This window comes from Lepisosteus platostomus, chromosome 8 (assembly GCF_059453375.1).
Source record: "Lepisosteus platostomus isolate fLepPlt1 chromosome 8, fLepPlt1.hap1, whole genome shotgun sequence".
NCBI lineage: Eukaryota > Metazoa > Chordata > Actinopteri > Semionotiformes > Lepisosteidae > Lepisosteus > Lepisosteus platostomus.
The window spans coordinates 59,198,350-59,222,110 of NC_142618.1; the positions used below are offsets into that span (position 1 = coordinate 59,198,350).

A 23,761-nucleotide genomic window follows, 5' to 3' on the forward strand; every position below is an offset into this window, starting at 1 on the left:
ACCAGTCATATGCGAGTGATAACATTTTATTCATAGAGAACCAAATTGCTAATTGCAGGTCCTTTACAATTCTCACAAAATATGTTAACCAAGATGAGTTTGTTACATTACAGGAACAGCCTAAGGATCTTGAGTCTAAGTAAATAAAAAAAAGACAAGTGATCATTTATAATGTAGGATCAAGGTGTAGAGCACAATAATGCTATATGAAATAGTGACAGAATTACGTTTTTGTTCTCTTGGAAAAATATCAGTGGAGATATGTGATTACAAAGAATGCATATGAAACTAAAACCTGAACAATGTATAATTGTTTTAACAAATTCTCCTGTGTTGCCATGTTCTGCTTCTAATCCGCTTTCTTTCAAGTCATTACTGAGCAACTAGTCCGTTAAAGGATTCAGGGGAAAACTATGATGTTCTGGATAGAGGCTTTTCCTTAGAAAATAAATGGCATTATTCATAAAATTATCATTGCGGTATTGTGGACTTCACCAATAGTTCATTTCCAGTTTTGGTTTCCTGTTGAGGAAAACGAAACACACTGGTATCACTTCTCAACATTAGAATATTCCACAAGTCAATGAAACATTATATAGTTGAGGCCTGTTAAAATTGTCCAAGGAAATTAGATCCAACTAACTTACCTGCAATCAATTCACAATCCAAATTAATCAAAAGCATAATACAGTGAGCATTAAACAAAGCCACTAAAACCACAATGAATTAACAAAGGATCGGGAAATGACTGCTTGTTTCAGAAAGGCCACTGACATTTTATTTAGCAGAGTTGAAAGTTGAACTCGTTATGCCGACGGGAGGATTTTCTCAATGAAAACTGCAGGCTAGCAGCAAGCCCTCGCTGCATCTCTAACACAGGCTCTCCTGGAGGATTCTGTCCCTCTGCTCGTCCCCAGAGCCCGGACAAGGCGTGCTGGTGTGCTGACCGTTCGCTTGGTGTCCGAGACCAGGGTGCCCTGTGCCCTCCTGGCTGCCCCCACGGGTGCTCCGGGGGCTGATATCCAGCAGTCACAGCCACCTCTTGCCACGAGCCCTCAGAGCAGGCGGCAGGGAGGACTTGGGACTTGAGCAGTGTGGCGCCATGCAGTCAGGTTGCCATCAGTCACTGAAAGTGGAGTCTCCACACTCCTGCCCGGAGCACCACACTGACTGGTCTGTTGTGTCCAAGACTTCACATTCCCTTCTGCGCACCTGAGCCACGCTAACCTGGTCTGTCAGGGTGGTTTATACAAGAACCATTCGAACAATTCAGTGCAAAACACCTGGCTCCCCTCCTGCTGCTCTATCGGCATAACAAGCCGAGAGAGAAAACTGCCCAACTTTAAGGGCAAAGAACCCCCCTCCCTCTTCCTTAAAAGCAATGAGCCAGGAGGCTGCTGGTCCAAGTAAATAAAAAAACAACTATATTTCGAAGTTAGGAAGCGAGAGAGGTCACATCACAAACTTTCACTTAAAACTCTTTGTCAGAATTGTGGTCTGAGGAAACGCCGTCTGAATTAGGGTGAGGTGTTTCTCACCCAACTTCCTGCTGCTGCACTGTGAACATGGTCAGTACCAATACCTGCCCTGCAGGGAGGGCTGTTTCGCTGCCCTCTCACAGTCGCAATGCTGATGCTCAGGTTGCTGTGACCTGCTATTTCTGATGAAATGGGGCTGCCAATGCAACAGGGATCAGGAACATAGAGCATGATGAGGTGCCGATCAACCCGGAAACTACTGCACATTTTCCCAGGTTAGAAATTGCTTTGATTCCTGTTTAAGTTTATTTGATATATTATATATAATATATATTACTGTAGTTTCTACTCAATTACAGAACGTACCATAACAGTGTAAGAGTTATGGACTGTATAAACGCGATCCCTTTAAATATTTAAGGCTGGACTCAGCCGTGCCATTTGAGAAACAAATCAGATAGCAGCACCCATGCCTGGTTATGTGCACTTGAGGAAAAGCTTAAATTTCAACCACGTACTGAATTTCTGGTCTCTTGCTGTTCACTGTTGCATTCTAGTTAATCAATTGTAGGGTGTCCATAATCGGCCCTGCTCATGATGTTATTTTTAACCACTACTAGTTTTTTTTATCAAGTTTATCACACATACCTGCTGAGCTGATGGTTCACCCACTTGTGCCACCACACCTCTTGTATTTGGGTTCATTAATTCCAATGATTTTAGCCTGCAAACACAGAACACCGTAAAACCGCAGTACTGGCAAATAAGTATAACACTTAATAGTTATCATTTAAACAAACAGTGATAGGACAAATATGTACTCGTTTTATGGCTTAGAAAGATGCGTCCCATCGCGTTGTTGGGGGTTCATTATACTGGAATCACCAGCGGTTTGAGAACTGGGGAGAGCCATGAGGCAGCTACAGCATAGGCAGTAATCGGTGGAGGTACCAAATGAGTCTGGAAACCTGAAGACACAAGAACTCCTAAGGACCAGGAACGGACAGTCTTACTTCAGCTCCTCTCACCTCATCTGCTGTCTTTCACAGAATGATGCAAATGTCTGGGACTGGGTCTGCCAGAATTCCTGAAACCAAGACAAACACCTGCAGTTACATAGTTCTTAGCACGTAACATAGGCTAGTTTTTTTATGTTTTCCCCCCAAACGACCGTATCCAAAGAAGCAAGGCCATCAAAAAACGGGTTGGTTTGTGGGATGTTAACATCTTTTCCTACAGTAATGTGCAATACTTTTCTTGTGCTGCACCAAAACATAAGTATCATTTTTATATTCAAACCATAACGGTTACATTTTCCCAACTTTATTTTTATTTTTGAGTTTCCAAAAAGTTTGTAAAATTTAAGCATTATGGTTTGAATGTTAAGAAAATGAAGATGTCAAAAACATCTTCTGATGCCATATGAAACACTTAATTCTGTATCTCTTATAATCGTTCTGACCTCTTACAGCGTGATTAATAACCAAGACAATAGCACGATACATATTAAAATTCTTCACAAGTCTTCCCTGAAATTAAGGGTTTGCGGAAAGCACATTTGTAAATTTACACCTATACCTTAAATGGAGATTTTTTTGATTGAATGGATTATATTTATCTGACTAATGAACTCTAATCTCAAATTTGCATCCTTAATCCTAACCCTTACAATTTTCACCTGTCCTAACTTCGTTTTTGCAACTAGATGGACCTCTAGTGGAGACAACTAATAATTCTCCATACAAAGTACTTTACTTGGTAAATTCTCAAGTACTTGATAGCACGATTTAACCACCGGACATTATTATTCTATGTATAAAAAAGTGGACCTTCCGTAAACTATTTCCAGAAATGCAAACCATTTAGAAATCTTGGCATATATCAGGAAGGGATTGATAATAGACCACCATATACAGTATACACATACACAAGTCAAAATAAGTACGATATTCAAAAGAACGTAAAAATAATTGATACTTTTAAATTCAAGGCGCCGATAATATGAATCAGGGGACTTGATAGTAAAACTCCAGCAGAGGATTTCTCCCCGAAGTCCCCGAACGTTTCTGGGTTTATTCACACTGACTACAACAAGAACAAATGATTCCTCACCTGCTGTTTCCCCAGACTCAAACACTATTTTCCTCTACCCATTCCTCCACTTTTTCTTCCTTAGTCTCTCAACCACTCCCCCTCTATTAGTTTTGCGCACCAAAAAAATCCTACATTCCAGCTGATCGACCTGAAGTCTTCCCACTGCAGTGTATTATTTACGGGTCTTTCATTCCTTCGGCCAGACGGCCTCTAGTGGCGCCTCCTTGTCATTACACCTCCTGCACAAGGCGCCTTGCTTCACTTAGGAGTCACCTACCACAGTGTCCTTCTCTATCTCCATCAGAGCGTTGGACTCTTTCTCCAGCTGTAATATCTGATCAGTGATGGTTTCCCGGATCTGTTCCAAGTTCTTTAGCCTTTTACACAAAAGAGAAAAGTGACTGACCCATGAACAACAACAACAACAACAACAACATGTTGAATGTTGACCCATGAACAATAACCCTACTCTTTAGTGGCAAATGTAAAAGCAGGATTTCTAGGTCTCTGTATGTCATCAAAGGGTTATAGCTCACTTAAGGCCTTAACTCAGCCAATTAACTCTCCTGCATAGGCCTAGAACAGATAAGGGTTTAGGAGATCTACACAACCTGCTGCTGTGTTGCGCTTATAGGCCAGACTCGGAGATCTGACCTACTGTATGCTTTATAGCCTAATGAATGAGCAATGATGGCACCAATCAAACTGGATAATGTGCAATATAATTCAGGCACAGTGTCCTCTTTTCTCCCTATCCATCCATTTTCATCAACAGAGCAGTCCAACAGGGTGGCGGTGAACCATTTTAGAAAGTTCGATTCCATAATTTACACTGCGCATCAAAAGAAACTTACAGTATGGTATCATTACATCTAGGCATGTCTGCTTTCAGAAAAATGAAGTAAGCAGATTGTGATTGAATAAACCTTTTGGCATCATTTTGATGAATGGATCATTCAGAACAGACCACCTCAGGTGGCTGAGCTCAGGTGATGACGTGATCTAACCTACTGGCAGATCAAGAAAGAACAACTCTGAGAGGAGCCAATATGTCTTGCCTACCAAGAGAACAATGAAGCTTCATGTCATCTGTACACTGGCAGCTGGGACAGTCACCAAGTTGCTCAGCCTCCAGCACACAGCCAGCAAGTGGCAAGACATTGCGCCAAAGAATTAGTGACTGGACACCATCCGGGAGACCGAGTCATGACGCTTCCCCAAGATGGGACATGATCTGTGGATTTTCTAGTCAACTGGCTTTCACAGCAGTTGAAACAATCTGCCCTATGAGTGACTAATGTTATCCAGCATGATGAACTTGCCTAGGTCCCGTCTGTCTCTTTTGATGCTCAGGATATAGTTTTACACTAAGGATAATAAAACAGGTTCAGACCATGAGATACTTAAAACCTGTGTGGATAATACACATCAGTAAACCCATCATCAGTTTAAGAAAGTAGTTATAACACCAGGGTAAAACTTTCACACTCAGGTAGGGGTAAAAGGATTGAGAGAGATCATCTGGACCTTTCAGACACTAGCTAGCATAAAATGAAAAATAAAAAGATGGAAGTACAAGGGTCCTGTTTTAGGTTACTATACAGGTGAGCCAAGATGCAGCAGCTACCTGCAGGTATGTACAATGTTCAACAGTGTAGATACACTCGTCTCACAGTCATTGAGGGCATGCTGTGAGCATATCACCATTCTCTTGTACCTAGACTGAAGGAGAAGGAAAGAGTTACACGCATTGCTGTATAAGAAAGCAGATGTCAGAAATGTTTATTTTACCATTAACATCAATTATCAAGGTTGGAAAGGTACTGGATGGAAGAATGCGCTTAATTCCCAACTAGATTTTCATATTTTTACACTTGAAAAAGTAATGGAAAAACATGGCTGTATGCTGTTAGAACACACTTTATTTTTAAAGCTTATTTAAAAGTGAAACCTTTTTCTATGTAACCTCCGATACTATATGTAAAATCTTCCTTTTAGAAAGAGTCAAATGTAGTCTGCTTCTAAATGTTTCTGTAAAACTTTATTTAACCAATGAGGGACCACATGTGTTAATGCATTTATATTAATGACAAATCTTTTTTTCCAGGTGATTACTTGAATCAGCTTTGCATAGCAATATTTTAAATGGTTTTAAACACCAAACTGAAAATTCACTGGACATATGCATCTGAAGATTTGCTTTTAGATGTCCTGCTTATAAACCCATCTCCACACTGTCAGGGTCCCGGCCTGTCCACACCTTGTGTCATACAGAGAAAGATCTCCACAAAGACATTTTAACATCAGACAGGATTGAAGCAAGATACTGTAACTTTAAACTTTCTCAGAGCACCACGTTTTAGGTCATGGAACAGTTTTCTCCAATGTTATGCTCTCACACACACAGTAAAACGACTCACCCAGAACTTGTTCCTGAGCTGATTTGTGAAGGTTTCAAACATACTGATGACACTGGATCCCCCTTCTGCTCCCGAATCAGTGTCCTCCATTGTCTCATTGGTAACTTTATGCTCTTGAGTAACGAAAGATAAGAGAAAAACTACTACTAATTTGCTCAAGATTATGCTATACATGCTCACAAAGTGCAAAAATTAGGAATGCAACCAGCTCTTTGGACAAAATCTGGCCTTAGTACTGCTTGAACACTCCTAATTAAAACAGACTGTGTAAAGCTACACAATTTCTGATGCCATTTCATCCACAGAAAATATTTTTACAGCGATAAGAAGTGAAATACCCAATCACCCCCAAACACCTACAGGTGGGCTACATACAGTAAGAGGTTCACCAGTTTACATAAGTTGCTGGAGTTGCAAGGAGTCCACACGGCTACCTTCATCACTCTCTTGCTTTTTCGACGAAAAAAGGTTTCTTGGTTTAAGCCTGTGACTGCTGATGTGCTGTGCTGCCTCCTCAGGCAACACTGCCTCAGAACCAGGGCCTGAGCAGCAGAAGACAAAAGTAGAGACAAACCCGCTCATTGCTGTGTCAAACATACAGTGAATCTTCATTTATATGTATTGTCCCTGAACATACATTTGTCTTGCACAAAAACTGCGATTCTGATGACTTTTAGGCACATTTGAAATGTATTCATAATAAAAATGATTGGAATCAACATTCTAACTTTCCAATGGCAAAATAAAAGGCTCCGTTTCATTCTTACAATGTAGTCTGTCAATATCTTACCCAAGCCAAACTTCCTTTTCTTAGGTTCAGGGGAAATCTCACCGTCATTTGGTACAGGCTCCTGAAAGACACTTTACTTGTAGCGATTTGAAGAGGAGACATTTGAGGGAAAGACATTTTTTAAGAGAGTCAATAGTGAACTAAAAAACACAATTTATTTGTACGAACATTCTGAAGCACTGATGTAATCAAAGGAGGAAGCTGTTATAATCATGACAAGTTAACTGTTCTGGAATCTCTCAAATGGGCAGATGAAAAAGGGGAAAAACAGCAATATATCTGTGTGGTTAATGCTGAAAGGCGTCTCTTTGCAAACCCAAGCGCACAGCACATCTGCATTAAGAGGTACATTACCTTCGCAGACACGGCTTCATCATTTGGAACATGCACCGAGCTCTTCAATGGCTTTTCTTCTGTAACTGAAGATGATAAAAACAGGTTCATTACAAAGAGAACTTTAATGACACTAAAGAAGATGCTGCTGTTGTAGATCTTAAGTGTAGATTGTAAGTTACCATACAAGCGACATTTGCAGTCTGTAATTGTGTAGCCTGACCATTTTCCATTTGTTTACTATTATATGAAAACGGTCTATTTGTGCAGTTCAGCTGGGCTTGTGTCTTCTTCAGGACTCACGCATCTGTGCTGTGTACAGTGGAATGCATTTTACTTGATACAGTTTTCTAAAATAAACAATTTTAATCATTGGGATTCAAGCTACAGGATACAGGAAAAATGGACAGATAGAGAGATGACCAGCCTACATAAATTTATGGTCATAGGTCTGTATTAACTGGAGAGTTGGGGGTTCACGCCTCTGACTAGGATAAATGCTGTTGTCATTTTACCCTACTTGCTACAGTCCACCCATAAGTATTGCAGGGAATATACTACAATTGTATGTAGAGGGTCAAATGTACTCCGCCTGTTTAATACTAAAGAAATGGGAATAAGCTCATGTCTGACGAGACCGTAGGCTCAAGTATGGATACATTTCACTGAATATTCTGTTACTTGCCTTATAGTTCAAAAAGAGTTGAAACAAGTAAAGGTTAATTCCAAACTGAAAAGGTTATTTCCAAACAGAATGAAGCCTTGATATGGAAGTAAAAAAAATAAAACCAGGTCCTACCTAACCATAAGAATCGAGATATTTCAGGATATTACAATAGAAGTCTTACCTGGGCCCCTCTCAAGAGGTTCAAATAGCTGAGTTGATAACACTGGAAGCTCCAGATCTTCTTCAGAATCATTCAGGAACTGAACTATACCGCTCTGATTTTCTTTTCGTTTTTCTTGAAACGACTTCGGTGTTGAATGCTTCTGAAAACAAAAAGGTAGAAGAAGGTCTTTTTCAAGCTAAAGCAAGCCAACAAAAAAAAGCCCAATAACTTATTTGGATTAGAGCAACACTAAATTGCAATGCTAATGGAACATTTTAGACTCTACAACAGACCCAGAAAACAGCAAAATTCAAACTTACCCTAATATTACTTGGTTCGTTTTCACTGCTGGGTGAGGAAAGAGGCAAAACTTTATAAAAAAAAAGAAATTACAAAGTTATGATGCTGATGCAAGCAGTTAAAACCTTTAGAGATTTTTGCTTCAGATATTTATCCACATGCACTATACGATATACAGGTACATTAGAAAGAAGCTCACTCTTCAGTCTGGATTTGTTCTTTGGCTTTTTCCTGGTGTAGTCCATTTTCTTCTGAGATCGTTTGAGTTCCCTGTTCAAGCTCGCTTCACTGTGTTCAGGGCTTTCCTCACTCTCTGAAAAAAATCTCTTGGACTGCCAAGGCTGAAATTAAAAATTAGACAATCCCATCAAAATTCAAAACGAACCATGGTGGACACCACAAAAACTCTGGACGTTTGTATTGCTTTTTTTTTTCCTTTGCATTTGACATTGCGATAGGGTGTTGTGGCTCTGGAGTGCCGCCGGCCTCTTTCAAACTTTGGAGAGGCCCCGCGAGCTGGTACAGGACTATCCGCATGACTTGAAAAGGTAGCGGAGTTAGTGTGCAGGATCACCTGGCTCTGGTCAAAATTCAGCTTCCACATTGCGAGGAGATGAACCTGAGAACTAGTGTCTCAAGGAGAGACTGAGTGGCTTCCTTCTTTGTAGATCAGGCTAAATGGAACAGTAAATTGAATAATTCCTTACACTTATCTAGCACTTTTCTGGACACTCCACTCAAAGCACTTTACAGGTAATGGGGACTCTCCTCCACCACCACCAATGTGCAGCCCCACCTGGATGATGCTCCAGTACGCTCTCCATACACCAGCTCTCAGTGGGGAGGAGAGCAGAGTGATGAAGCCAATTCAGAGATGGGGATTTTTAGGAGGCCATGATGGGTAAAGGCCAGTGGGAAAATTTGGCCAATTTTACTCACCAATCTTTTCTTAGCCTCATTCAGCTCTTTCTCCGTGACTGGTGTGGAGGCTGTCATACTCCTGACAGTGCAAGCAAAAACCACACATCAGCCCCCTGTATCGTGTTTTATCAGGTATGTAGATGCTTTAACTTCTGAACTCAAATTGCATTTATCTTTATACAACCTGGAATAACCCAGTTTAGAGCTGTAATCCGACTATCCCAAAGTGGAAATGAAGACACGCATTCAAAGATGTGAGCAGTCAGATCTTGCTTTGGTAACAAAGGATCTGTTCTGCTCAAGACAAGACAGACCACAATGATTGCTTACTGCTCTCTCATGAGAAGTCTCAAGCAAACAGCTGTTAATCAGCTGTAGTCAAGCTAATCAGCAGCAGTTCTGTTGGACTACAGCTTTGATGGTAAAATAGTTCATCTATGTCAAAGAACAAAAATGTTTTTAACTCCCAATAACATGCTCCCCAGAATACACTATCAATGCATCAATGCAAAGTGCATACAGAAGGTAAACAATTAGAAAGCAATTTTTCATCATGCCTGAAGCAATTCAAAGGCACTTTCACCAGAGGAATTTATTAAAATATACCATACCTGTCAGAAGAAAAAGAACGACTGAAGATCCTTGCTTTAGCTTTCATGATCTACGAAACAATATTAAAAATAATTACAAGATTTGTCTGAGACGCATAAGATTTACATTTCTTTCACTCCCTTTAACAAAAGCAGCACTGCAGCTATCCAGAATTCCAGAGAATCTGCATTTAAAGAAAAGTATCATTTGATAATGGAAACAAGACCTTGTCTGTCAAGTTAAAAACACCTTCACTGACTCAATTCCATAATATGAGCCCCACATTAAAAAAAAAGGTTAAAAAATTGACTTTTTTCCCCACCTTGAAATATTCCTCGCTTAAGGACACCTTGTTTTTCTACCAAATCTGTAAAGTTCATTCATTACTGCATACAACAGTGCTAAAGTCCTGTGGAACACCTTCAAATTCAAGGTGTAAACTTTCTCATTTAACTAGAGAACACCCTGGTGTTTTATGATGAAACATCTAGTGTGTTTTATAACCAAAACCTTAATGATATTACCCAGATCTTGTCTGGAGAGTGCCAGTCTAGGAAGTCTCATAGTTCACACCAAAGCAATTATTTATAGAGCTTAGGAACATACAGGTCAGTATTGATCAGATAATGAAGTAGTTGCTCAACAATTCAATGTCTGTTTTTTGAGTGTTAAAGGGTACCCAAACATGTTCAAAAGCAAAATATGTTACTTAACTTCTTTATCACAATTAAACTCTTATACTGTATATCTTTACAATGCTGGAAACGTAAATTGTATGATCCCTTAGAATTTAAACATGTACTGTACGTACTGTGCATGGGATAAAAAAGAATGCTTTTAAACCCATTTAATCTTGATGTTTTGATTATTATAAAACCAGGACACTTCACAAAAATATTTAATAAATCGAAAATTAGGGGTATCTGAGGAAATAATAGCACTGCTCCAAACAGAGGATAAGGCAGAGTGCAAGTCTTTCAAAACCGGATAATTATGAAACAGGTACTGCAGGAAGACAAAACTACTTCATGCTAACTCAATGGGTAAGTTTTATACTTGAAAATTAAATAAGCTGTTATTTTACGGATTTGCAAAAAAATGTTTGCCTTCATAAGACTGTACTTAAACTTCATGGATGCCAGGGAAACTAACCTTGTAGCTCTTCAGTACCTCCTTGAATGAATTACTCTCTGTCCTCCTGACTTGCGATAAGTTTTTACTTGCGGGAGTCAGTGCTTCTGACTCAGCCACTGCAACATTAACCTGAAGCAGCAATGAATAAATATGGATTGAGAAACGTACCGTGCAATAAACAGGCTTGGAAATGGATGTCCATAAAAACGGGTTCCTGTGGGTTTCTCCTTACACATTAACATGCATGCTACATTTTAGACAACGCGACCCAGTGAAGTTGAATTTACACAGCGTTTTTCATTCTAGCCGAAAGCACTTCCCATATACTGTAGTAGACCCTTCTCCAGCCGTTAAAGCAGAGTGCCCCCCGGGTGACACATAGCAATCATGGGGCCACATCAGCCACAATTCCCAACACTGCACAAGGGAGGAAAACTGCTTCAAAAATATACAAATACAAATATATACCAAAACGTCAAGATCCTTTTTTTTTATCCCATGCACAGTATGTATATATTTAAAGCAGTTTTGGATATACTGTATTTCATCATTCGGGCCATATGAAAAGTAGACCAGAGCGGCCCAAATCTAGTCTTGGACAGCCACAATCCTGCAGGTTCCACAGGTCACAGGTTAAATCTTCAGTCTCTCAACAAGCGGAACAATTTTCCAAATCTCTTATGCGGGCGACTTACTCAAATTAGCTTTGAAATCATTAAAAACCAGAAACGCCACATTTCTCAAGGACTACGCCTGACGGTTTCGGACTTAAGCGACCCAGTCAACTTATTAAATTGATCCGAACTCTTGTGTTTTCAAGTTTAGACAGACTTAAGCATGACCTGCAAGATCAGTGGATTGCGGCTCACCAGGACCAGGGCTGGTCAGTGCGGAAATAGACCTGCAATAAGGCAGATTCACAGTACATAAGCTGCAATGTACATTATTTCTTCATACAGCATATACTGTATAAATAAACATATGTACTAACCTCCGATTCAGACTGCGTTTCAATAGCAAAGACGTCTTTTTTCTTCCTACAAATTTCAAAGCAGAGTATTGAGATCTGGGCAATGTTTAGCCAGTTCAGAGGCCATTCTGAAAGTATGGCTACAGTTAAAATAAACATGTCAAAGAACCCTTCAATGTCAAATCTCATTCTTAAATATTTTCTAACCAAAAATTAACCTCCCATTCCAGAGTCCTTTTGCAAACTTGTGAACACTTGCTTAAATGGTGTTAAGCCAAAGCTACAGTATGCATTTCATTCCAGTCACTCAAAACTGCCACAGAGTGCAAGGGAAGCACTTACGCTTCAGAGGTTTTGCCTACTTGATGCGTTAGGTTTTCCCGAGCTTCAGGGGCGTCAAGAACACCCTGTGAAAATGAAATGTTAACATATGATCATTTCCAAAGATGTTCTAAATCCAGTACAGTTAAACCAGAATGCATCTGGGGCCCAAGAGGTAAGGGGTCTTTACAAAAGCAGAACTAATATTACTGTGCAGTTATCAAAGTACATAGCAGACTTGCGCTGAGAGTAAGTGAAAGTAGCCAGTGTTTTATTAGCAGAATTGACCACTTGTCTTTTTGTTTACTTTGGAAGCGGACTATTACATGACCATAGCTAGCATTCAGCAATGTCATTTTGTCAATTTCTAATTTTTCACAACAGATCAACTGAAAAGATGTGAAACGACAACCATGTCCATATTACTCAGAGAATAAAATGGTCAGGCCATAAGACACTTCATACCAATATTATTCAGAATACTCACAACAGGATCTTCTCTTGCTTCTGAAGCTGAGGAACTGAAAAAGTGCTGATTTGAGATTCTTTGTTTTATATTCTTTATAAACTACAGGGCTCTATGATCATTTGAGGTCTCTCAACATAGACCTTAGTCTACGAGTATTCAACAACAGATTGTTGCTCTGCAAGAAGGTTTCCCAGCCAACTACCAAACTATATTCCCTCTCAGAAAATGACAGTTCACAGACATTGAGATGGGTGGGGAGATTAGTAACACTATGCAAGAATATTAGCACTGTGTGACACCTTAAAGCAATGCATTTTAAATCAATCTTGACAGTGTGAAGGTTACCTTCGCTAAAATACATCACAATCATTTAGAATACATTGCACTCCATTAAATGGCATTATTACTGTACATACCTGCCAATCAATTAGCAAAAGAAAATTATATATATATACACATACATACACACACGTGCCAAGCAGGAACTGGAGACTTAAATGTCTTAAACACACAAATTTATTTTCCTGTTTAATTACACTAAAAAGTACAGGCAAACTTAGTGAACCTCACAATTAAACGAATTCCTCTTCACAGTAGCTTCTTGGCCAGCAGTCACCGCTGCTAGACACCAGTATCACGGAGACATATACTGTAAATACACTCACCTGGACGAAGGTTCATTCTTCTTAATCTCAGGGCTTGGAAAAATTGAGTTAGATTTCTCAACTGAAGAGAAAAAGAAAACAGAATAACCTTTTTTCCCCGTTTTTTAACATTTATATTGCAACATTTTATGTTAAAGTAAAAAAACATACCTTTAATATCATTTAAAACAGAGGTCTTCCACTCCGAATCTAAGCTTTTCTAAAATGACAGCAAAATAAAACTTCAGCATGCCTATATTCCAAGAAGCCATGAGATACCACAGTACATGAAAGGCCTACACAAACTGAAATTGACAATGCCATCTTTAACTTTTTGTGTGTACTTGGATTGCTGTAATTATCCATCAGATTCAAGTTATAGTAAGACATTTCTTGTACACTGCCCACTGAAAGACAGCTACTGCTGTTTCACTACAAACTCAGCTTTTATGAATAACGCCCTTCAAAACACTTCCTGCTCTGACCATTGTCAGTATTCTGATACATTCTCCTGAAAGCACATCTAAATTATACAATTCACTGTCAAAATGTGACTATTATTATTTGCTTAAAAATATTATCCAGGCAACAAAAAAAAAACAGGGAGCACCAGACAATGTATATGCCATATTTCTCATTAAAAGGAAAAAATACCTGAAGTTTTTCCTCTCCAAATATCATCTTCACCACTGAAAGAATGTCGTGAATAGTATCAAAGATAATTCTGACTGTTTTGCCTTCCTTGCTGTTCACAGACAATAAGACTTCAGTATGAATAGTCAGTATTTTTTGTTCACTGGTTTCTGAGAAGAGAAAAAAGTTAAATCTTTAGAAATGGCCATAATATTTCACAAATTCGATGGGTATCTTTGCTATCCATCTTAAGCTAAGGACTGCAATACACAAGATCACAGATCACATTTTATTCCATGAATGACCTAAGATACGGCAAGGGGTAAAACAAGCAACAGAAAAATCCATTATCCCTTCTTTTAACGCAGATAATACATGGGTTATAACTGGATATTGAGGAGCATAGCTGGGCCTATGTTCAAATTATCAATTAAAAAAATCCAAAGCAAACAACATAACAATTCTTAGGAAACAGGTTCTTTAACACGTGCAAAGAATAAAGAACTTTCTCACTGCATATTTATCTTTAAATCGGGTTAGATTTAGAGACCCAGAGCAGTTTGCATTTTCACCTACCTTCAACAACATACCAGCTCACAGCTCCTTTGGACAAATTAACCGAATCCCAAAGGGCTCCCTTTATTTGAACATAAATGAGAAACAATAACTTAGGTACAAGCACAGTCTTAACACAGGAAGAAAATAAAAGCATACCCAGCTGCCTTATTCATGAGAGCTGTACACTTTTACCAACAATATATAAAAATATTATTCATAGAAAATGAAAAAAAACGAAGTTGCCAAATCCACATTGAAAAGATACGCACAACTATTTGGAATGTAAAAATTATACCATTTTGAACAGGACAGTGTTAAAATGATTTGTTGTTTATTACTTGATCAGTCAAGTCTCATTTAAAATGAGGACCTGAAGTCCCAGTCATACAGCACAGCATTGCTTGGAGCAACGTGAATGAACTACCTTACTTAAGAGTACAATAGCATTGCCCCAGCTCGGATCCGAACCCACAGCCCTCCAGTATAAAATATAAAGCCTTGAGACCTGCTGAAATTCAGGAGCTTCAATCCGGTACTTCATGTTGTTTATGTTTAAAAAAAATGAAGGAGTAAGTCTTTAGTTTTGTGCAGTACTTAAAGGTGAACTGCAGTCCCAGTTTCTCAGACTGGTTACTAAACCTCTGTAACAAAATTAATTCACCCATGGCATAGAAAACTTTTACAAATTTCAAATTAAGCGGTAAATTGTGGTCCCCTGCTCTCTCCACAGGTGAGAGAGAGCGTTCCCACGAAATATGATGTGAAGCGGCCCTGCCTGCTCACTAGTCACAGCAGTGACTAATGTAGTGTGATGTACAAATGAATAAGTACAGGTTGGGCAGCAAACTTTTCACCACAGAAATGTCCCAATGTGCTGTGCATGCAGAGTTAACAAGTAAGTAGTATTTGTCAGCAGAACCGTCTAGAAGTCGAGAGCAATATTTCTATCGGATGAAAGGAGACATATTCACAAGCCTGCTTCTTCACAGTGTAATAGGGCTGCATCACGTCACTGGAGGTTTTGTTGCCAGCGTTGTGTTTGAATCGCAGAATACGGTGCTGCGCATACATGGAGATTTTGTCTATTTTGTCATGTAAATTGGAGGTTTTACAGGTTCCTGTGTACATTTTACTTTTATTGTGGTTTGAAATGCACTCAACGCTGATTCTTTCTAACCCCAAAATATAAAAATAGCATTGCAGTTCCTCTTTAAAAGCATCATAAGTTTGTACAGAAACATAAGTATTTGTAAGTACACATACCCACACAGAACCACGTGTTAAGGGTCCAAACCAATCAAACATACCTCAGGATCATTTATGAAGAAACTTATACATGAACTTCCAATGTTGAAATCAACCCAAAATTCCTCAAGTTTGGCATCATCTGGCTTGTGCAGCTAGGAAAAAACCCCAATACAACTTAGGCTGGCCAATGTCAAAGACATATTCTATACTAAAATGGGTTCCAAGATTACTTCAAAAAGCATGAAACTTCACAATGTCACAGTTATTTCCCCCTGATTTAATGTTTAAATTTTACATTTGTGCATGGCAGGTATGTAGTTTCTTTGTAATAAGTCCCGACTAAAACTTTCAGAAAGGCCGAACTTTTATCAGTGGTATAAACACTGAACTCACCTCCTTTGTTCCAAGGAAAGCTTGGATGCATGGAAACGTGTACACCCTGGGAAAAGAAATGCATTTGCTCCTTAAATCCAAGAACCATCTCACAAAGTAACCGACATAGCATTTATTCCATTTTAATATATTGATACAGTTGTATATAGCATTATTCTTTTATTATCTTTTGGCAAAGTTAGTCAAACTTTTCAAGTATAACTTAGAGATGGGGAGCACTTCACTGGATTTCACTCAAAATGCAAAAATAATATTTTTCCATCATTTTATCATGATAGGAATTTTCCAGGATGACGCAGTGAGGGGAAAAAAAAAAGATAAACTTTAACACCTCCGTATGTCTCCAAGGGAACTGTTCACTTTGTTGAGAAATTTTCGGCAGTCCTTAATAAAAAGAAAAGAAAAAAAATCTTAAGGGTTTGCTTATCACATTTGTGGCATCGTGTGATGAAGGAGTGCCAAGGTAGCTCCTGGCTGTTTTAAAGCAACTTAGTTAAAAGTGGTGTAGATGATTTTAAAACTGAGGATTTTAATGCATTTAAATACTAACAGCCAAATATGTTTCTATACCCTCACAGCTCTTTTTCTTTCTGTTGTTATCAAAAAGACTGGAATTTAATCAATCACAAAGTTATATACAATTACTGCTAAAAAAGATACAGGTTGTTGGTAGAACTTACCGTTTCAAATTCCCGATCATTTATCTCCTTGAAGGAGTTTGCAAAATCTGGATTTACAAACCACTGGTAAACCAGGTCTTCCCTCCATTTTTTTAAAGTCATGCGGCAGAGAGCTTCTGAAATGGCCACCTGTATTTCATAATCTGGAAAAGGCAGAAAACCGGGAAATATCTTCTTCTTTTTAACACAGTATACATGCAGAGAGGAAGTGTAGCCTCCAATAAAACAAAAACTCCAAGCATAAAAGTTGTGCATGTTGTAATATTAGTCTCTGCAATTCAATGGTCTTGTTTTTACCTTTGATTCAGTTTTCTATTGGCCTCAAATTCTATACAGACGTTGGCATCCACTTCAGTATAATAAAGTAGACTTCCCCCTATCTACAAATTAAAAGATGACGATGACGATTGATCTGCCCTATTCTGTGAATGAAGAAAACCTCATTGACTGGCCTTAACTTCTTTCTGTCTTCTGACAGATGTATTTTGGACTACAGGCACAAGTATCAGAAGGAAGCATTCTCAATAAGAATTCTGCTGAAATTCCAGAATGCAAGACAGATAAACAAGAGGAGCCTCTTCACAGTTCATGACTGAACTACTTTCATGTAACATACAGCAGTTCTCCACATTCAATCTCATCTGGCGGGTGTTTGCCCAGTCTTGACTTTGATCTGAATCATTTTACATTTCCTTTGCTTCTTCTACAATGTTTACAGGTCCTCACATTTTGGAATAATCCGCAATCTTGACTAGTTTACTAACAGTACAGCATGATCCCTGGTGTACAGCACCGAGCCTGAAGCTGTGGTGACATCATTGTTTTCTATTCATTAACCAGTTATCTGTCCAAAGACACACGGTTCCTTGCATGCCTATCACCTGTAATTAGACCATTTTTAAATATGCAATGTCATGTGCTTGTTTATATCCACTGCGGCTGTTACTTGTTACAAGTAACATTAAAAAGTCAGTTCAGCACAACTAACCTGTTCTAGGTCCACATCGACTATCCTCAATTGGATCTTTATTAATATGGGGTGCACATGGTTTACTGCATTTGTATGTTCAGGCCTGTTCAGCCTTTTTATTCTCACATACAGTATTAGATTGGCTTGAACACAGAGCACCACTCATGCGAAACAGTAAAGTGACTTACTCTGCACCACTATTTTAAGTACACTATGGCACAAAAGGTCTCTGCTTTAGAGAAGCTCTGAAAACAATCGCCTCAAAATTATTCCACCTACCACCAGCGTCCACAATCAGTTTGGCAAGCTCTTCCCTGGGGGAAAAAAAAGAGTTAAACTGCTGTGAGAATGAGCCCGATAGCGGTCATTTTCTAGTTCACATGCTAAAGCAAGCAAACTGTTAGAACAAAACATAACGTAACTGTCCTCACTTCCCATACATTGCAACACCATAGAAACAGATTTAATCTACATCAATCGTGTTGCCGTAAAAAACGTTTTGGGATTGACTGGTAAAACAAAGTAAAGCCGTAGTAAGTGTTACAATGGCACCCTGGCCAAATTTCCCCAATCATGGCATCCTAATAATCCCCATTTTTTAACTGGCTTCATCACTCTGCTCTCCTCCTCACTGAGCTGGTGTGTGGTGAGTGCACTGGTGCATCATCCAGGTGGGGCTGCACACTGTTGGTGGTGGAGGGGAGTCCCCATTACCCGTAAAGCACTTTGAGTGGTGTGTCCAGAAAAGCACTATAGAAGTGTAAGCAATTATTATTGACATATTTCTAACCAATACTAATGTAAACCTTTGCAATCATGTAGATAAATAACAATTTCTCTTTGGTTGTTATTGCTTTTCCAGTAGGTGGCAGTGAAGGTCTTCACAGAACACTAAAGAGCTGTGTAACCATTCACTTTGTCAAATCACCTTTCAGATTACATGTAAAACACAAATCAGTATGGACTGAGTAAGACTCAGTTTAATACATTCACTTACATAAATGTTCAATATTGCCAAGAAAAGTACTAAGACAGACAAAACCTATGTTAATTATCCACTAGCAAAAAGCATTTTGTCATCCTGTGGATCAGGAAACGAACAGAGAGACGAAAAGGGTCAAGCTCAAATCAAACCCTGGAGCTATGAGGCAGCAGAGCTAATTTCCATGTCATTGTTTTGCCATAAAACTTTCAGACAGTCAAACAAATGTTCACTAAAAGCATATAGTTAGCAAATTGCAATACAAAGTAGTATTGTTTCATGCTCGTAAGCAAGCCTGTCACTTGGGATAATATTTGCTGGAATGCTGTGACAGAATCACAGTACATGAGAGATGTGACTTACAGAAGTGAGCAATGTTGTTCAGACAGGCTCATCTTCTTCCGGTCTTCTTTGGTGGCAATGTCAAGAATTGAATTAATTGTCCTTATACCCTAACGAGTAAAGGAACAGATGAAATCACCATATTCGCAGCTGCGCTAAAATGACAGTGTTTTACTGGTCAAAAGAAAGCATACCTCCAATCGAAGACAGAACATAACATCGGGATCCGTCACTAGCATTCCTAACCGCAGAACAAATGTGTCATGCATCTGATTTTTTCCTGAACACCACAAAAAACAGAAGAGTTAAATTCTCATGCAATAAAACCCCTCAAACTAAAAGAGCTGCCTGCCGATTTAGATATAGACATCTTGATTAAAACTGAGAATATTTTTGCATGTATTTATGTTCTAACCATTTGCAATAAAACTGAAACGATCGATTTATATTCCATTGCCTTCAATGGCTCTAGCGATTCAATCCCCATAAACTCTTCCTCTACCTTTCAGATTCCCAGATTTCAAAAGGTGAGTGTGTGCATGCTGGGGGAGTCAGGTCATTACCCAGCCAATCAGCAGGCCAGTTCTCAACCTCAATCTCCACCGAGTCAGGTCTAATTCAGAAAGCACAGCCCGCAATCCCCCAACAGTAACAAGCCTTCCTGCACGATAATGGGAGTAATTACTAAGGAAATATTTCTGCGTTGTTTTCTTTTGATCCATTTGAGGTTTGCTTTCCTTTCTTTGTAGAATCTTAGCAAGAATTGCAGGGTTTATGACATGGTCCCAACAGAATTTTGTAGAGCAGGATTTATTTTTTTTGTTTTAGAATATGGCAGGAATACATGGTCCCCTTTGCCTTCAATTAAGCCAAATGATTGATTCGTCTTCAATTAATGAATCATTCTTATATTCCAATGTTACACTTAAATGTATCTTATTTCTACAGGAGTCACTTGTTTGAAAAGTTGTTTTCCCCACTCTGAAAATCAGTTTTTAACATACTAGAACGTTCCCTGCCTGTATTTAACAGGCAAATAAATAGCAAATATGCTTTCGCTAGTCAAATAAAAAATACATATTTTACCTTCCGTGCTTATCTTGCAAATACTCTATAAAAAAGAACAAGACTTCATTAAACACTGGACACACTGAACTTGATCATTTATCATCATAAAGAAATATTTTAATACTGTTCATTTAAAAACATGTGAGCCAGCATCTTCAACCTCTGAAAGCTGGTTCTAAGCAATTTGCGTAGCAAGGACAATTCTCCCCTTATCTACATTAACCTCTTTATTTTATTTTTGTTTCAGGCGCCCAGTAATATGTTAATTTGGCAGTATTCCTCTAAGGTCCTAAGGAGCCAGAGTATCTGCTGGTCCTTTACAGCTGAAAATATTTTTTAATTGGCTCAATTAGGTATTTGCTTAAAAGAACCTAATATTCTTTTCCCTTCTTTCATTCATTGACCATTGAAGGCTACCTATGAACTTCTGTGCCCAAGACAGCACACCATTGTGTCAATTCATTAAACGCTTAGACATGCAAAAGACAATCCGCATCATGGCACTTACCAAAGCCGCGTCATAGCATTCCTCGATAAGATTTGGCAGGAATTTATTGGAACGCATTTCTTCAATCTTCAGAAATTCCAAAGCCCTTTCAAACCACATTAACATGTAAAGCACACAAAAACGTGGTTGAAGGAATACAGTTCTGCACATTCTGAACCACCTGGTCCACACCTCACCGCGGTTACTCTTCATCGACGGCCAATTTTCTACCTCCACCACATTCCCAGATCAGAGATATTGGATCTCCGACTGTGCTCATGAGACAGGAGGGGCAGGGGGATCTCTTCTTAATATATTGTGAGGGGAAACGAAACCACTGTGGATGAATCGCTACACAGCTTTTCTAAAGAAAGCTCAGGAGAGACGCCAGCAGCCAAGGTCTTCCTCACCACTGCTGCTCAAACAGTATGTCTTCATGGCATCACTTCCTCAGAAAAGCTCTCCAGCTCACATCCCGATTTTGGTCTCCCCCACCCCCCCTCCTCTTCACCTCCACCTTTGCCATTAACTCCTCTCCCTGACCAGGGGCCCTAACTTCCTCAGCCTACAGCCAAGTTCCTGAGGCTTAACTCCTGAAAGGATATTCCAAAAAGCCCAAGACTACTGTACCACGTTATTCCTTGCAAGGTGGTTAACATAAGGAGACCAAGCTACTCATCATGTGCCAAACAGGTTATTTTAAAGGCTTGTGGTGGGGAAACGTACCGTACCTCAGTAAAGCATTCTCATCTGAAACCCTGCAAGCAGGGGAGGACTTGCAAGACTTGGCGAGAGAAGCAAAAATCAGACTCTGTTCACTAAGGAAAACACATTCTGTGTCAGCAGGACAGATGTGTTCTATGGAAGGGAAGGTGTTGCCATGTTTGTTATAAGAAACAGAGGCTCTTGTTTAATAGCAGGCAGTGGTGAGTTACTGTGTACTTCATAGCATATTGTCATAATTCAAAGTAAATCAGAAGTATTTCAAACGTGTGGAAAAAAAGAGAGTGATACCAGAACACTGTCTTATAATGAGCAAATATTTGGTAGTTTCAAAAATAAGAATGCTTACAACGTCCAGTGGGATATAATACAATAACAATCAATCCTAAAGACAAATGCAGAATATTTATCTTTACATAGACATACCTGTACACACTGTATGTATACTTTTAAACAGACCACATATGTGACTAAATAAAACAAAATCTAAGCCACAATATGAGTAAATTAATACAATATACAGTATACAGCTAAGCATTGTTACAGAAATTCAGTTGGGTTTGTTTCCAATACATGTCTAATACTGTATGTTCCTGTGACCAACCCAAAACTAAATTATATTACTGAGAAAACACAAACCTTTGTTAAAGAGATAAGGTTAAACTAAATCACTTAATGGATTAAATGAATACTTCCAAATTTCTGTACAAGTACACTTATCTAGAAACAGTGTAATTTTCAATTTTTAATACAAAAAATGAAGGTGTGGTTTTTAGTCGTTTTTCTTTCTTGAGCTCAGCTTGTATTAAAACTCGAAAGTCACGTCATAGTGGATAACAATTTGTCTTTCCTTTCAGATCTTTAAGTACAGGTAACATCCTAATAACAACAAATGATATGGCCAGAAAAATAATTAATAAAATACTTATCTTTGCAACCAGTCCTTGTTGGACAAAATTGTTGATGACGTCTTCCCCATTGCTCAAACATAAGCTTTCGATGCCTTTTAATAGCAAAGTTACGTGTCCAAATTCGTTTTTGTCCAGTTCCTAGAAAAAAGCACACATGCGTTGTTCAGTAGTAGTAAAATTAAAGTGTATCGTTCTATCGTCATAATCGTCTTAATGAGGTGAAAAAGCCAAATTACGCAAGGTAAATACAATAGCACACATACCTTATTAGCTACTTTGTCCAGTCTGTTAACGGAAGTCTTTGAAGATTTCTCCTCAAGAAGAGCAACTGTAATTTTTTCAACTTGATTACTGGCGAAGGCTTCCTCTAATTCAATTTCCAGCTGAAACAGAGAAATCGAACAGTGCTTGGTCGCAGCTTGCCAATGTAGTACACTTTATACTGTTACAAAATGTTAAAAGAAGTAACGGAAATTACAACGTGGTCTTTCCAGTAGTTTATTTACACCACATGAATAATTAAAGCACACAAAAGCTTCCGTGCTTGGGCGTTTCATGAACAACACCGTTAGTAAAACAACATTTTAGTAAACCTAGATGTCTGCATCTCGTCTGACAAACTCAGAACAAACGCTTTCAAGTATACCTCACATTTTCTAAAAAAAAAAAAGTGTATGACATTAATTTAAATGATTTTATTTTGGAATGACATTTCGAAGAGATCAGGTTTATCTGCTTTACGATGATGAATCTCCTAGCTAGAGTTCTTCACTTCATTTTGCAAATAGGCTATAGGATTAATATTCTGGGTTCGCAGACGGGATCCACGATTTTAATTTATGAGGCGGAAAAACACACATATCGATGAAACACGCACTTCGTTTCAATTAATTTTTAACGAAAATGTCGCCGGACTTACGCTCATCATCTTCGGTTGGTCTTGGTTTTACGTCTGTCTTCACGTCCTTCATGTCGTCCTAATTGGATTACGGTTCAGTTCGGACGCAGGTGGCCCAATCAGACAGAAACCTCATTCGAGATATACAGTATTTGCCCTTTCTTACGGAGAAACACTGTTTAGAAATGATAGATGTTTTGTGTGTGTGTGTGTTGGGGGGGGTTATAATGAATTCATACTAACTGTATTATTAAATTGATGTGATTTGTTTTTTTAACAAATCCATTTGTCTACATTTAAATACGTTTTTTAATGAATGCTTGATGGTTAACTCTCGCATTTATTGAGCAAAGATACTTGCGCAATTACTCTAAAACAGGGCTCTTCAACGCGGAGGCCTAGTGTCCTGTTCTAACTGAACGGCTCAAAGTTGGTCTAATTATTCAATCAACGACTCAATTGCAACACATCTAACTAGGCTCCAGTGTGTTTTATAGGGATCTGTAAATTTAATGAAGTGAGTTGTTGTGCATAATCAACTTTATATAAAAATACCTTATGAAATATTCTATA

At 38.7% G+C, this 23,761-nt stretch overlaps 1 protein-coding gene across 8 annotated transcripts; it reads right to left on the reverse strand.

Annotated features, from left to right (window-relative positions):
- Window positions 1-10: 10 nt before the first annotated feature.
- sycp2l (synaptonemal complex protein 2-like) lies at window positions 11-22,192 on the reverse strand. 8 transcript variants are annotated; one of them, XM_088644069.1, is made up of 31 exons: window positions 20,678-22,190; window positions 20,188-20,212; window positions 19,296-19,381; window positions 19,123-19,211; window positions 18,057-18,091; window positions 16,808-16,950; window positions 16,459-16,511; window positions 16,128-16,173; window positions 15,794-15,886; window positions 14,505-14,565; window positions 13,950-14,098; window positions 13,467-13,515; window positions 13,317-13,377; window positions 12,670-12,703; window positions 12,204-12,268; window positions 11,883-11,928; window positions 10,910-11,020; window positions 9,778-9,827; window positions 9,185-9,245; window positions 8,445-8,586; window positions 8,266-8,315; window positions 7,964-8,105; window positions 7,137-7,201; window positions 6,783-6,843; window positions 6,427-6,534; window positions 5,993-6,105; window positions 5,200-5,294; window positions 3,850-3,949; window positions 2,507-2,565; window positions 2,127-2,202; window positions 11-135 (listed from the first exon to the last, which is right to left on the reverse strand). In XM_088644069.1, exons 1-31 carry the CDS (start codon window positions 20,867-20,869, stop codon window positions 121-123), a joined length of 2,475 nt encoding a protein of 824 aa, XP_088500195.1. In that variant the 5' UTR covers window positions 20,870-22,190; the 3' UTR covers window positions 11-120. The 8 variants fall into 8 exon arrangements, with proteins under 8 accessions (XP_088500195.1, XP_088500194.1, XP_088500193.1 ...); XM_088644068.1 differs by having other exon boundaries at window positions 11-522; XM_088644067.1 differs by lacking the exon at window positions 11-135 and adding an exon at window positions 1,092-1,674 and having other exon boundaries at window positions 7,964-8,102; window positions 20,678-22,191.
- Window positions 22,193-23,761: the final 1,569 nt, after the last annotated feature.